Source organism: Serinus canaria, chromosome 5 (assembly GCF_022539315.1).
Source record: "Serinus canaria isolate serCan28SL12 chromosome 5, serCan2020, whole genome shotgun sequence".
Classification (NCBI taxonomy): domain Eukaryota; kingdom Metazoa; phylum Chordata; class Aves; order Passeriformes; family Fringillidae; genus Serinus; species Serinus canaria.
The window spans coordinates 14,129,427-14,144,511 of record NC_066319.1 but is presented as its reverse complement, the minus strand read 5'-3'; the positions used below and the strand labels follow the sequence as shown (position 1 = coordinate 14,144,511).

The following is a 15,085-nucleotide window of genomic DNA, read 5'->3' as shown; positions in this document are numbered from 1 at the left end:
GGGTCTGTTCATGCTTTGTGCTTCTGCCCTTTCTGACCACGGGGTATTGGCTGTGGAGAACAAGCACTTCTTACCAAACCAGTGAATCAGCTTTAATCTGCTCCCCAAAACTCTGGGCACCCCAGTTATATCGTTATGCAACCAATAAATTTCATATTAGGTTAAATTTCCTTGGCTATTCCTGACCTCATTCCCATTGTTTCAGCAGTTATAGGTCAGGCTGCCCATGGGTTCCCCATTACTATTTCTTCATCTGAGTTAGGGAAAATTGACAGATTAGTCATATTCTACCATAAGTGTCTTACTGTGCCCATGTTTACAGATTTGTCATTAACACCAGGCTCTCACACACTTAGGGGTCTATGAACTGTTTGCTTTCTGAGTCAGCTCATTTGAGGGGGAGATTTATTCTTCAGGAGGGAAGTGAAATGCCTGTTGTAGAGGTAACACATACATTGATAAATACTGCATTTTCTTTATGCAGGGAAAATTGAAGCACCTGGTGATGAAATACGTCCCATTAGCAAACTGGAGAAAAAAAGGGTTTTTCCAGCTATGTCATCCTTCACAGCCTGTGCTGTCTCTGAAGGGCTGAGCTAGTCACTGTTTCCAGCTAGAAACAGGATTGTTTGAAGTTAAATCCTTCTAGGAAGAAGGAAAACTCTGATATCATCATCACAGATGTTGGTGCAAGTGTGCCTGTGCCTGCCTGGCTTAGTTGTCACCCTCTATATTGGCTTCATCAATATGATTTACCAGGTGTGTTGCACCAGTGTCTAAGGGATCTAGCTGAAAAAAACCTCAAAAACCTTTTTAGGCACTGAAGAGAAAGATACTGGGGATTTTTCCAGACACTTGACTATATTCAAGTGAAAGTAGTTGCTGCTGATTTTGAGCATTTCTTTGAAAGGTTTGTTCAAAAAAAAAAAAAAACATATAAAAAGGATCAGAGTCTTTGGTTTTGGACAGCTCAAATAGAAAATAATCAATCTCTCCTCCCCAAGAGACCCCTAACACCTCCAAGAGATTATGTTCCCAGGGAACGTTTTGTCTTCTCCTGCTGTGGACCAAAATCCCCTTATCTTAATGTTGTCAAGTTGAGATGAGACAGTGAGACTGGAGTCTAAAAAACAGGAATTTTTATACTGTAAACACATCTAGACAAATGCAGAAAATAAATGACGACATAAACTATATGAAAAGGTGTAGTTTTCTGCTAATAGAAATGTAGTTATTCTTCCTGTATGCACAGGAGGTTTTGAGAAAAGAAGGAATACACTGCAATTTATTTTCACAGCAGAAATGCACTGCTGTTTTTAGTGAAGATCCCAGGCTTCACTAGACACTGCCCATCGTGCTCCTCTTTCGGACTACAACCTGCACTATGTGCCGTTGAGAATTTAGAGGTGCCCACCACTGCTGAGTCCCCTGTAGCCTTGGAGGCCACTCAGAGCTCCTCTGTACAGGCCCAGCCCTCACCACCTCTCACTTCTGGTGCAGTTTGCCTTCCCTTTCCCACAGGTGGAGTACGGAGCATTTTACAGGGAGCGCACAAGTGTTGGGAAGCACCTGTGTAGACACGATGGAGAAGGACCCCCTCCACCCAAATGCTCACTGCCCTCAGCCCCGTGGTGTGCAAATTTATGTTACCTGCCAAACCCCTGGAGTTACCCACAAAAAGTCAGTCTCCTGCGACCCCTCTTGGGTGACCCTGTCCGGGTGACCGAGGAGATGTAACTCAGGAGGCAAAGGGCTCCTTCTTGTGCGGGATTTTCCGGCTGCAGTGGTGGCTGTGCCCGAGCATCGCTGCTCTGCAAACCGGGTGAGCATCGTGGAGGGGCTCAACGCGCCCCTCTCCCAGCTGGGGCGGGCAGCGCCTCCCCCGCCTCCCCGCATCCCTCCCCTCGCTCAGGGGCGGCTCTCGGCCCTGCATAAAGGCGGCGGGGCCGGGCGCTGCCCTCAGCCTGCCCGGCCATGCACCCCGCACCGCGCCGCGCCGGATCCCTGGAGGCGGCGCCGAGCCCGCGGGACCCCGGCAGGCAGGTGAGGAGCGGGATGGGCTCGGGAGTAGGATGGGCTCGGGGAATGTGGAATAGGGGAGCAGGATGGGCACAAGGAGTGTGGGATGCGCACAGGTGAGGGGAGCAGGATGGGCACGGGGAGTGTGGGGTGCGCACATGTGGGGGAAGCAGGATGGGCACGGGGAGTGTGGGATGCGCACATGTGGGGGAAGCAGGATGGGCACGGGAAGTGCGAGATGGGATCCTCGCTGCCCGGCCCCGAGATCGGTCCTGGCTTGCGGAGTAAACTTTTGTGGAGTCACAGCTCGGGCGCTTCGCTGTTACAGTTGTCGGAACGGGGATTTGGGCAAACCGGGAGCTTTCTGGCCCCCGTTATCGGAGAGCAGTCATTGGCGAGACCTGGGGTGCCGCTCCTGTGGCGTCGGTGGCAGCGCTCAGTGCAGTGCCGCTGGGATTGGGATGGAGCTGCTGTTTCTGGATGTTAGAGGGGGAAAAAAATCTCAAAGTGTAAATGCAAGCATATGAAATTAAGGTAGAACAAAAGCAACTTTTGGTGTATCATTGCTTGGGAGAGAGAGGGTGTGACATAGCTCAGAAGAACTCACTCCTGGTTTTATTTATAAAACTCACTGTTTTTATTGATAATATTCCCCTTTATAGTGGGAATTTGCTTAGTGCATCAGAGATCAGACAAAAGCAGCACTGGCTGCAGTTCCTGATACTGTGCAGTTGATAAAGTCTGTAAAATTCCTTGTGAAGACAAGAATGCTGACAGTAAAATTTCATAAAAATATTGCTTTGCTGTATCCCTCAGATAGTTGGAAGCCAAATAAGCGGCTCAGCACAGCTTTTGGTGTCTGAGAGATAAATCTCAGGAAGAACTTTAGTGTGGCTGGAAAATGTAATGTGATGTCTAGTTGTGGTCACTCCTAGCATCGTGTGCTCACTCTTTCCTAAAAGTGTGTCAAAAGGACAGTGACAAATTAAGAAGCTACTTAAAGGGAAGAATAAAATGCCCATTGACATTTTTTATTAATCATTATTAATGTCAATCAAATCAGTATAAGATATTTTAAAAAGAATATTTCATCTTCAATTTATGAATTGAAATGTGATTTTTTTTAGGCAAATATGTTTAGATAATTTAAAATCTTGGTTATCTATTCATAAAAAGAATTAAAGCAAAAATGTGCACCCTCGTATATCTTTCTCTCTGTGAACATCCTTTGGGGAGAGGGAGAAAGGGAAGATAATTGCTATGGGTCCCAAAAAGTGAAATCTTTAACTGGACAGCACCTAATTATCTATCTAAATAAAGGGCTTAGAATATCCTTGTGTTTGTGTATTTTCATCAAGACTGAGTCACCCTGGTGGAAAATCAGTTAATTATTTGCATAATTAATAAAAAACATCAATGCAATGTTAATTCCCCCTTCACCCTCCAAAAAGTTCAAATGTGTTACCATGCAAAGGGAAAGTGTCAGATTTTATTAGGGCTAAGTTGCTGGGTTACTGATAGAGGTTAAAATATAAGTGAAGTGCAGCCACAGGAGGAGAGGAATTGTTTCTGTGTTACCATTTTCTCCTGTTGCCTTGCACCCAAATGCTTGCTGCGTTACTGTCTTCAGTTCATTTTAATTAAAGCAAAAGGTGAGCTTTGGTGTAGGGTTAAACATGTGTATGGTGTGTATTTAGCATTGCAAGCATCTCAGTTTCTCTTGTCCAGCTTGTAATTCCTAAGTTAGAGGTGACTTCTAGAGCTTGATATAAGAACATTCTATGTTTTTTTGATTTTCTTCACTGATCTCTGAAACATATGACTTCATAGATGTTGTCATCTGATCCCAGACACAGGGCAAGTTGCAGCAGCAAAACACAAAGGAGGAGCATTAGTTTTTGGTGCAGGTAGTCTGTCCCGGCTGTGCATGCAACTGTGCCAAATCTCAAAAAGGCTGACCCAGGCTGAAGCCAATGATCCTAGACATGCAGTCAAGCCAACAGGCTGCATATTAGCCTCTTCTATAATCCAGCCCTGCATTTATTGCCTTCAAAACCACCACCTAACTCGACTTGTAGTGGAGACTTCTTTGCTTCTCCTACAGCAGCACCATCTGAACAGGATTTGGCTCGCACAAATGGCTCTCTGTGCTTGAGAAAACAGCTCATGACCTGTATGCAATCGTGGTGTTTGTAGCTTTTTATTTTCTTGAAGGCTCGAAGTGCCTTTGCTCAGTGCCTGTTCCTGGCTCTTGAAATGGTGATCTGACACTGAAGTGGGCTGGAAACCTGCAGGCTGCTCTGCTGAACCCTGACTGGGCTTGCCACACTCTGCCAGCAGAAAATTCAGTGTCTGGACTCAAGCTGATGGAGGTCATTGACTTTGGTGGATCAGAAACAGTGTGATGGCCTGACACTGTTGTCCAGGCTCATCATACTGTGGCAACTCATTAGAAGTGGGATCCCAGTCAGAAATCCAAAAATTTTCATTACATCAGTAAAGTTGGAGAGACTGTATATGGGAATCAAAGGAACTGGTGCATTTTGATTGCGATTTTCTTTTCCTCTTTTAATTTTTGAAAATGTCTCAAGTTAGTGAGACCTTTAAAGATGTGTCAGATCAAAAAATATTTCCAAATAGCGATAATGTGCCTTCCCTCTTTCTCGCTGGCTCATTCAGAAACCTCTCCTTTTATTCTTTTTTTTTTGCAAGGTTTGAAGACATATGAGGGACAGCCTCTGCTCATAAGCCTTGTATTTTTTCTTTACTTTGCATTTTCCTCCATTCTTTACCGTTTCAGTATAATCTCTATTTGTGGCCTGGTTACATGTAGCTAAGAATATGATCTGTGATAGCTGCTGATCTCCACACAGCCAGGAGTGTGTTCACTAGTGAGGTACCAAACCACACGGTGTGACAGTGTGGGGTGTCTGAATTTTTAGTGTGTGATTTGGATGATTGTGCCAAGGGTTTGACACACGAATTAGGGGACATGGCAGATGGAGCAGCTTGGCTGTGGTTGATCAGAGAGGGACTGTCTCTATGGCCAAGAGATTCTGGTCAGCAAAACATTTTACATCCCTAGGTTTGTCTCCTTGCCCTATGGAAAAAGCGTTTTACAGTTTTGTAACAAGAGAGTGGTTTTTCAGTTCTGATCTACTGCATCCTGATTAATCTTTTCCTACCTATGTCCTGTGGGATTTGGATTATTCTCTTTGCCACTGTTCACTGAACTTGCTAACAAGTGTTTTTGTTCAATGTACTATTTCTGCTGACATCTTATTGCTCCCCTTCCTCCCAGTAGCAATGCTAATTATAAACTGTACATTGAAAATATTTTTCTGCATCCTAGGGAATGAATAAAGATGTCCATAAAATCATTCAACTAAAAAAAAAGATATCTTGGTATTTCAGTTTCTCGCCAATTCTGTCTGTGACTAGTTTTATTCCTATTATTGTGTAATAATTGAATTCATAATTTTCCTTTTGTGGTTGATCAAAGCCCAGCATTACCCAAGACACCCTGAAATGTAAAAACTTACACTTTTTGCACTTCTACCCATTCAAACAAATTATTTTTTGATTGTTTGCATCTAGCTAAATAAGTCAGCTTACATGATGATTGAAGATAACAAAGAGAATGAAGACTATGCATCTGATAGAGGAAGGACAGCCATCATTTTTTCCTTGAAGAATGAAGTTGGAGGACTTGTGAAAGCATTAAAACTCTTTCAGGTATGTATGTTATAATGTTATGATCATCACAGCAGTCCTGCATTTTTAAATTGTAAGGGTCATTTTGGTCCACATAAGAATTGATTACATCCATTTATTAAGGATGTGATTCTTAACCTGCATCCCACTTGGCACCCCAAATTACCCACAAAGGCAAATGTGTGCCACAGAAATTAGATGATGGCTGGCTAAAACTCTTATCTGCACTGACTAAACACTGAGAGAGGTTTGCCTTTTCCCCTCATGACAAGAGGATTGTCAGTCAGTGGTTTTGCTGGGAGTAAGAGGTGGTCTGAAGCCCCTGCTGATGGCAGGTAGACACCTGGGGTGTTGATCTGTATTCTGTGCAGTGCCCTTGCCTCACTGCCCAGGCAGACTGAAGGTGGCAGAGGAGCTGCAACTGCACAGCTGCTGGGCAGGTGCTGTGTGAGGAGTATGTGCAGTGCCACTGTGCTCTGGTGTGTGGCTCTGCATGCTTTAGCCTGGGGTTTTCTCAGTGTTCCTACTATAAAACACATGATTAAATAATTCTTCAGATTAAAGAAAAGTGAAATGAATGCCCTACTATGAAAACTACTGCTTTTAAATCCCTTGCTTGCTTGTGAGATAATTATATGGTGACTTGATTGGCATTTTGGTGAATTTTGCTAATCAGCTTCCTACGGGAAGGATGAAAGAAAAAGGTCTGTGAATTTAAACCTCCTGACTGTGTCTTTATGGGCTTCCTGAATGTAAATAAAACTGAAAGAACACAGGTTTGCTTTCATTTTCTTCTGAATAGAAAATCAAACCTTCCCCCCCTCCAAGAAGCAAATTGCTATCAAGAGATCCAATTAACTAAAATAGTTTCACAGAGATGGTGAATAGTTCATGGCAGTAGAATATTACTTTGAAAAACTATTTTAACTTTCAGCCAACTGCTTTTAGCCTATCTCTTTGAGAACATTGCTTCTTACTAAACAGGAGAAGCATGTGAATCTGGTACACATTGAGTCACGGAAGTCCAAGAGACGAAATTCTGAGTTCGAGATCTTCGTGGACTGTGACAGTAACAGGGAACAGCTGAACGAGATTTTCCAGCTCCTGAAATCCCACGTCAACATCGTCTCTGTGAGCCCAACAGAGCATTTCAGTGTCCAGGAGGATGGTAGGTACAAAAGGCAGTTCTGATGAAAATGTACTTCCAAATGTGTTGGTTTGAAACTTTTTATGGCCTCACCTGCACTTGTGTTGTGTCTTCAGGCACCTGCTGCCAGGTGCTTGTTTCTGTGTTATGTGTGAGTGTGTCTGGCCTGAACCTGGGAGTTCAGGCTGTGTCAGGCTGCTGCAAATTGTGTGTCTGCTGTCTGTGCTCCTGTCCCTTCCCAGCACAGCCCAGCTGGCACCACTGGGAGCCTTGCATCCATGCAGGGCAAAGCAGGCTGGCCTGTGGGCAAAGTCTGAGTGCAGGGGTTGAGTACACTACGATGGCAGAGGTGTGATACTGGCAGGTCCCAGTTCAGTTCAGGCACTGGGGAGAGTGCAAGATGGATTCTGAAATTTCCTCATTTAGTTCTTGATTTTGCTGTCTTTTTTACCCACTTTTAATCATAACTGGCTCCTTATATTAGTACGACAGAGGTGCCCTTTACTTTTAGATACTACGCCTTGTGTTTACACCTTTACTTTTAATTAAAGAGATGCCCAAAGTTCAGGGCAGCAGGAAACTGGTCCCATGTATTTTTCAGTCATTGTGTTTGGGAAGGAGACATCTGGATTTCTTTGATAAAATGGCTTACTTTAGCCCTGAGTAAGGGGAAATTCAATCTAAACAGTCTCCTGACCTTTTAAAGTAAACTGAAGAGCATTGAGACAGAAAAACAGTGCATTAACTGCTCTGCCAAGGGCTTGGCAAAAAACTCTCTTAGGCTAAAACAAACCCCCAAAGTAGTTGGTAGCAAAACTGTAATGATGCTCCTCTCTCAGGCAGCAGGGCCTCCTGTTCCTCCTCCTCCCATACCCCTCAAGGCAAAGCTGGATGCTTCCCATGTACATAACCATGGGGAAACATCCACTTCCCATGGTCAGTAAAACATGATGAGAGGACTCCAACCTGCTCCCACTCTGCCCAGGGACCACAGACAAATCACTTCTGTTCTCCTTTTCACACTTTGTGCCCTCCAAGATTCCCAGCAGCTCTACACAGGGCGATCTTGTCTCCATGGGATCCTCTGGATGCTACTCTAACTACAGCAGAGAAACCCATGCCAGCTCTCCTTCCCAGAGTCTCTGGAGCTGGCTGTGCTCTGCAGGCAGTCTGTGGCAGTGACCGAGGAGGAAGTGTGAGCTGGAGGCTGGTGCCAGATAGGCAGAGGCCTCCCTTGTCTTATTCATCCCCTTTAATTTACGGAGTGAGCTGTAACCGCCGCAGCCGTAGCTGAAAGCAGCGCTTCCTCCCTCGGTGTGCAGGGTGTTATTAATAACCTTGTGGATTCCATGCCTTCCCCAGGCATGGAGAACGTTCCCTGGTTTCCGAAGAAGATCTCAGATTTGGATAAGTGTGCCAACCGGGTGCTGATGTACGGCTCTGACTTGGATGCTGACCATCCCGTAAGTACTTTTCCCTCCCTACACCCAGTCCAGAGTTGGGAGCCATACTTTATGGAGCTGACCAAAAAATTGCAGCTTTTTCTCCTCCCTCTCCTCTCCCTCAATGGCATCTCTGGGGGTCTGAGCACCTTCTCTTGGGGATTTCATGTCTCTTTTTTTGCTCAGGGAAGACTGACTGAATTCAGTTCCTGTGCTTTTCTGCAGGGCTTACTTGTGCAAGAACTCCAGGTCTGGGCCCTGAGTGGTCGCACACAAATTAAAGTAGATAAAAAAAAGTTATATTAAGGCAGGTTTTCTTCCTCCTCTTTCTTTCTTTCTTCCTTACTGGAGAAACCAAACTGGAATTTGGGCAGTGAAAATGGGCAATTTGTTTTGTAATTTTGAATAATTGTGCAAGTAACAAACTTTGTATAAATACTGATACAACTAAAATGAATCCTTCTCTATGGAATATGTAGTTGCATAAATCAGCTGATTCCTACTTTGGAGCATTTGCTCAATTCACACCTATTAAACATTTCAGATCACTGCTATGAGTTTCCTGTCCTTGCCTTTCATTCTTACACATCATACTTTTCTACTCCCCAACTGAAGAAATGTCAAGTGTCCTGTTTTAAATTGATTTACTTATTATGGCTTGGAAACTCACTGAACTGTGTTTTCCTTTCTCCCCACCAGGGTTTCAAAGACAATGTTTATCGCAAGAGGCGAAAGTATTTTGCAGACCTGGCTATGAACTACAAACAGTAAGTTTGAATTCTTCCAGAAGAAGCCTTCTGGGTGCTTTGAAATAACAGCAGAGTGGGCTGTGAGGAGCTCTCCTTCCTGGGCTCAGCTCAGGGATCAGAGCCAAGGAGGTGAAGGGAAGGGAGATGTAAGGCAAGATGAGAAGGTAGATCAGGGCAGCTGAGGCTGTGTGACTTGTCCAGCTGCTCTGCAAAGGAGAGGGAGGGGAGGCAAATCCCCATGTACAGCCCAGTGACCACTGAGAGTAAACTTTCTGAGCAAATGTTAATACTTGAATTTTCTTTCCTGGTTCAAACTAGCATGTGTGATGTGTAGATAAGAACTTTTCTGTGAAAATAAATTCTAAGAGCTTCTGTCTTTAGAGATGCTTTTTGGCAGGGGGTGGAGCTCTTAAAGCAGTAAGATATTCATAACCCAGTGCTGTAAATTCTTTCTAAATGGGATTTTCATGTGGCCTGATTGAATTTAGGTGTCAAGTTCCTCAACTGAAAATGACCTAGAAAAAAATCTGTATTTAGAGTTCTATTGTACTGTGTGTTTAATGCAACTGGTTACCACAGTCCCAAGCTGATTACTGTTAACCTGTTGTTGACAGAGATTCCTTTGGGAAAGCATTTTCCATGCCAGTTCCCTAGCTGGCAGTGGAAACACAGAGTAACACTGGCCTTGTCATAATCCACTTTACCCAAGGTTCTGAGGACTAAATGGGAAAGAGATACTAGAATAAATATTCTCAGACAGGCACTGGTCTCCTCTGCACAGAAGCGTGATTTTTACCTGATGTGTATATTTAACTGCTGTCACACAATGCGTTGTAAATGTAGAAATTCTCTTTTCTTAAAACAAATTAAAAGGGTAATGGAAAATTATTGCAGACTTAGAAATCCAACAAGGAAAATGATGTGTTATCAGCTCCTGAAGCTGTGGAGAGATTGTGTAGGTATTTTAAACCTTACTCTTGGTATTAAACAATTAAGAAACTGTTTAGAGGACCAATGCTTTAAGTGAGGTCTATGCCAAGATTCCTGACAACTGGTAAAAGTGAAAAAAAGGCAAGTCCTTAGACTAAAAGCTTTCCAGAACATAGACAGGTGTCACTGTATTTCATAGAATCTAATGCCAGGTGTCACAGTCATACAGGTGTTAAATACTAATAGTAGGTAAATGAGGCATCTCTTATTAGCCATTTTCTAAGCAGTGTCCTTTCTTCCTCTTCTCCTTGCAGTGGTGACCCAATCCCCAAGATTGAATTCACTGAGGAGGAGATCAAGACTTGGGGGACTGTGTACCGAGAGCTTAACAATCTTTACCCAACTTATGCCTGCAGAGAGTACCTGAAAAACCTGCCCTTGCTCACCAAACACTGTGGGTACAGGGAAGACAATATCCCCCAGCTGGAAGATGTGTCCCGCTTCCTGAAAGGTAATCTGCTGGTTTTGTACAATTATCTGATTTTCAAAACAAACTGAGGTCCACTGCAAATCCCATAATTTTGTGTGCACAAGGAAATATTCTTGATTACTTGTATTCATTCTGGTCCTTTAAGAGGCCTTTTGGCCATTTTTGTTTTAATGCATTGTTTCTTCAATGCATGCAGTGACATTTGAGGGGCAGTGTCTGAAAAGATTGTTAGGATTGGCTAAGGAGATACCTGGCTGTATTGTTGACTCTAGGCATGGAATCATAGGAAATCCACTGGCACAGAGGTAGGGCCATTTTAAAAAATGTTGCTCATACCCTAGCCTATGCCTAATTTTCCTAATTGTGCCTCATTTTCCCACGAGCTTTTGAGGCAAGGTAGTGCTGTGGCTGTCACCTGAGCTCCAGCAGGAAAGCTGTGCATCCTGTGCTAAACTAACATACAGCTTCTCTGGTCACTTTCAGAGCGCACAGGCTTCACCATTCGCCCCGTGGCTGGATATCTGTCACCCAGAGACTTCTTGGCAGGATTGGCATTCCGAGTTTTTCACTGCACTCAGTATGTCAGACACAGCTCGGACCCTCTCTACACACCAGAGCCGTGAGTCATTTAATCTTGGGGTAGAATTTGTGAGGAAGTTTTGAATCTTGCTTGCCCAGAGCAAGTTACTTAAAAGCTGTTCGAGAACACCAGCATAAAACTTATTTTTAAGGTGCTGAAGACTCAGCCTTCACGCTGAATGTAATGAATTTACAGCATGCTGAAGTGCCACCTTCATAAATGAAGGATTTTCAAAAGTACAGCTTGCTATTGGAGATCTCTTCCTGATATCACTGTGTGCAGTTAATATCCAGTTGCCTTACACATGGGCAGCTCAGACCTTAATTTTAGGCACCTTCATTTGAAAATCTGATTTTATGCACTTTATATAAGGTTGGTATGATCTGCTCAGCTGCTTTCAGAGAAATGGGTGATGTTGTTCTGTCTTTTGGGTAATAAAGTTTAATGCAAGATATTGTATCTGTTCAGTGGTGCTGCTTTTTCACTTTGCCACAGAGACAAATCAGGAGATTTCTTGTTTTGTTTCTTTTTCCAGTGATACCTGCCATGAGCTCCTAGGCCACGTCCCTCTTTTGGCTGAACCCAGTTTTGCTCAGTTCTCCCAGGAAATTGGTCTTGCATCACTTGGGGCATCAGATGAGGCTGTCCAAAAACTGGCAACGGTGAGTGTTTGAGTGCCTGGGGATTCCATCAAAACTTTTGTGCTTTACTAAGCTGATCCCAAGCCATTGAATGAATTTGGAGCTTCATGTCAACGTTAGCCACACCAGCTGCTAGATCTTTGTGTTTCACTGGTCCCTGGATTTTAAAGCATGAAAAAATTTTCCATGCTAGGGAAAAAAAACACTTTAAAGCTTATATGATTGGTATTTTTCTTCACTCTACTGTCAAATAATGGTTCAACCTCTAGTGGTAGATTACTTCTTGCAGACTGAAATGTTATGGTCTATTTCTTTCAGACAAAGTCTTCTTTCTTCTGGGAACATGACTCAAAGATTTGAAAGTGTTCTATTTCTTGAAATTATATGGTATTGAATGTGATGAGTGCTAGCATCAGATATTTTCAGTCAAGAAATTAAAAGAATATAAACTAATTTTCTGGATATCAGTCTCTGGACGTCTTGGCAGGAGTATTTTAAGATTAAAAGTAGATTTTGATGAAAAATAATCTGTGCCAGTTATGCAAGAACTAGCTTGCTGATTTACAAAATTTCTTTTCCCATGTCATGTAGCTAGTGGTAAAACTTGTACTACCTTCAGTGGGAGCAGAAATAAGCCATCTATGAAAACAGTGTTTCTTCCTGTATAGCTGCAGAAACCCTGAAATTCAGCAAACAGAATATCTTTAATTTTACAGCACACTAAGCAAATGAGAAACAAACTGCAGTGGGCTGTTCTCACTCACCCAGGGATCCTCTCTATCCAGGGATTGTTTTAAGCTGAGGCTGTGATTTCATGTCAGTATTTCTCAAAACAGATTTACACCTCAATGTTTGCACTGGCATCAGCATCTTCCAGCCCATCTGGGTGATCTGAAACATCCACCTTTCTTATGAGAAACATGCCATCCTGTGGCTCTTCATCCTTCCATTATTACTTTCCTCCTCTTTAAATGTCCCAGGATAACTGAGTGATAACTCTCTGATATTTGCAACTATTTGATGCTACCTACAAATAGAAATGCTTCCATCTAGCTCACCACAGCGTCCTTGCTGAAGGCTGAATTGTTTTCCTTCCTTCTGTGTTTCAGTGCTACTTCTTCACGGTAGAGTTTGGCTTGTGCAAGCAAGAGGGGCAGCTACGAGTTTATGGGGCTGGCTTGCTCTCTTCCATTAGTGAGCTCAAGGTAGGAATGGCTACTGCTTGTTTGCCTCTTTTCTTTGTGCCTCATTATTATTGCCACTGTTTCCCTCTGCTTTTTATGAAGTATAATTTCTTGATGTTGCTGTCCAGGCAACTATTTTCAAATCAAAGCTTTGTTGGTTTAACCAGATTCTGAAAATATTGCTCTTGTTTATACACAAGCCTTGATTCTGTGGAGTCCCTTTTCTCACTCAAACTGCCAGAATATGACCATTCAGAATAATTCAGTTTTTTTGGCTTTAATCACTATTCATCTGCAGATAAAAAATTTAAGGTGAGATGCATTAAAATCATTTCACATAATCCTTTTTATTCACTTTATCACATGTCATCTTCCTCCTGAATTCTTTGGATGGTGATGTTCCCCTGACCCATGGTAATACCTTACCAGCACTCACTCTCGGACAGCGCCAAAGTCAAACCTTTTGATCCAAAGGTCACCTGCAAGCAAGAATGTATCATCACAACTTTCCAGGAGGTTTACTTTGTTTCTGAAAGTTTTGAAGAAGCAAAGGAAAAGATGAGGTACAGATTCTGCCTCCCTCCCCATCCCCTTTCTTTTTATAAAAGCAGATTTGGTTTTATGTCTCTCTGCAGCAGCACGAAACCCTTTTAGTCTTATCACAGTTTTGTAACTATTTTTCACAGTAAAGGAATTTTGGTTAGCATTTTCTTGGTTTTTCAAGTACTGGGTGGGAGATATATAACAATTAGGACTATTTTGAAAAACTTTAGAAAAATGGGTATTTATACTGGCTGCATACAGAGAATGAATTTGTGGTTTATGTCTTGTTTATAACACCCTCTTTTGGTTATAAAACACACTTTTTTCTTTTTTTTTACCTCAACAGAGAGTTTGCAAAAACCATCAAGCGCCCCTTTGGGGTGAAGTACAACCCCTACACTCAGAGTGTGCAGGTCCTGAAGGACACAAAGAGCATCGCCAGCGTGGTGAATGAGCTGCGCCACGAGCTGGACATTGTCAGCGACGCCCTCAGCAAGATGGGGAGGCAGCTGGAAGTTTAACACCCTGCCAGCACTGGGCTGCAAGCCAATTCTTCCCTTTCCCCCCCTGATTTCTTTCTAGGCATATAATGTGTTGCATGCAGAGCTCACTCCTTTGCACATGGAAGAGTGAATGGCCCATGAGAATATAACAATTTTATCTTGTTGCTCTCTGTAAATTTCCTCACATAAACGCATTCCTCCAACCCCCTTAGGTAAAAAAGGTCCAGAGTTGCCTTTTAGAAGCTTGTAGGGGAATGGAGAAATTGTTAGACTGGAGAAAAAGTGTGCTCTGTGGATCAGGGCTGGGATCAGATGCTGCAGGAGGTGGCTTATGAGGCAAAATATGGAGTAATTGACCCTAGGAAGAATTCAGTTTCTGACTCCAGCTGTCTGTGCTACTGCCTGTATGGTGCTGAAGACTTGACAGTGCAGAAGCTGTGGTAATTCAGTGTTTCGAAGCCTGTGCAACTAAGTTTGAGACTTGAATGATTACAATGCAGGCATCAGGACACAAACAGCTGGAGGTTCAACATAATAAAAGGGAGGAGTCAAAACTTGCTTTCAAAGGCATTATTCTTGCCACAAAGAGTTGCAAATGTGATGTTTGGCATGATTCTAGTACAAGGCAGAGATACAGCTGTTGCATGAAATCCTAATTACGTTTATTTTAAGCCACTTGGTATTGGCTAAGAGTCAGGATTTTTGTTGCTGTCCTTGATATTGCACCTGAGGGAAGACCTTTCCTTACAGAGATACCCTTTGCCTTTTTCCTGATTGAATTAATTTAGCAAAAAATACAGCAAGCCATCAAGCATTGATTTAGCATAAAGCCCAAAACCATTTCCAAACTGCAACTTCAAATTCAAAATAGCTTAATTGGCTCTAAAATAACATCAAAGTTTAAAAAAATACCCAAAGCTCATAGACCAGTGTACTTTATGTAAAAAAAAATACCCTGTTGATCGCTCAGTCACTTTTTTGACCTGCACAAGCTGCACAAATATGTTTAGTTTCTTCTTTACCTGACCTGAGCACCTTCATTCCCTATCTATCAAATTATAACTGAAAGGCCCAAGCATTTAATAGGAATTCTGTGGCTATGAAAGCAAGAAACTGCCTTGTAGTGCAAGGCATACCTGATCC

At 42.9% G+C, this 15,085-nt stretch overlaps 1 protein-coding gene across 2 annotated transcripts; it reads left to right on the top strand.

The window, feature by feature from the left end:
• Positions 1 to 6,547: 6,547 nt before the first annotated feature.
• TPH1 (tryptophan hydroxylase 1) lies at positions 6,548 to 15,085 on the top strand. Of its 2 annotated transcripts, XM_009102221.4 has the most exons (9): positions 6,548 to 6,901; positions 8,243 to 8,343; positions 9,022 to 9,089; positions 10,316 to 10,512; positions 10,975 to 11,110; positions 11,607 to 11,733; positions 12,822 to 12,917; positions 13,326 to 13,459; positions 13,786 to 15,085. In XM_009102221.4, the coding sequence occupies exons 2-9, from the start codon at positions 8,245 to 8,247 to the stop codon at positions 13,958 to 13,960; spliced, it is 1,032 nt and encodes a 343-aa protein (XP_009100469.4). In that variant the 5' UTR covers positions 6,548 to 6,901; positions 8,243 to 8,244; the 3' UTR covers positions 13,961 to 15,085. The 2 variants fall into 2 exon arrangements, with proteins under 2 accessions (XP_009100469.4, XP_050831382.1); XM_050975425.1 differs by lacking the exon at positions 6,548 to 6,901 and having other exon boundaries at positions 8,082 to 8,343.

Excerpts from the sequence above, each read along its gene's own strand:
- TPH1 (XM_050975425.1), top strand. The coding sequence starts at position 8,230 with ATGCCTTCCCCAGGCATGGAGAACGTTCCCTGGTTTCCGAAGAAGATC. Across the intron at positions 8,344-9,021 it reads ACTTGGATGCTGACCATCCC|GGTTTCAAAGACAATGTTTA; the intron begins GTAAGTACTTTT and ends TCTCCCCACCAG. Across the intron at positions 12,918-13,325 it reads CTTCCATTAGTGAGCTCAAG|CACTCACTCTCGGACAGCGC; the intron begins GTAGGAATGGCT and ends ATACCTTACCAG.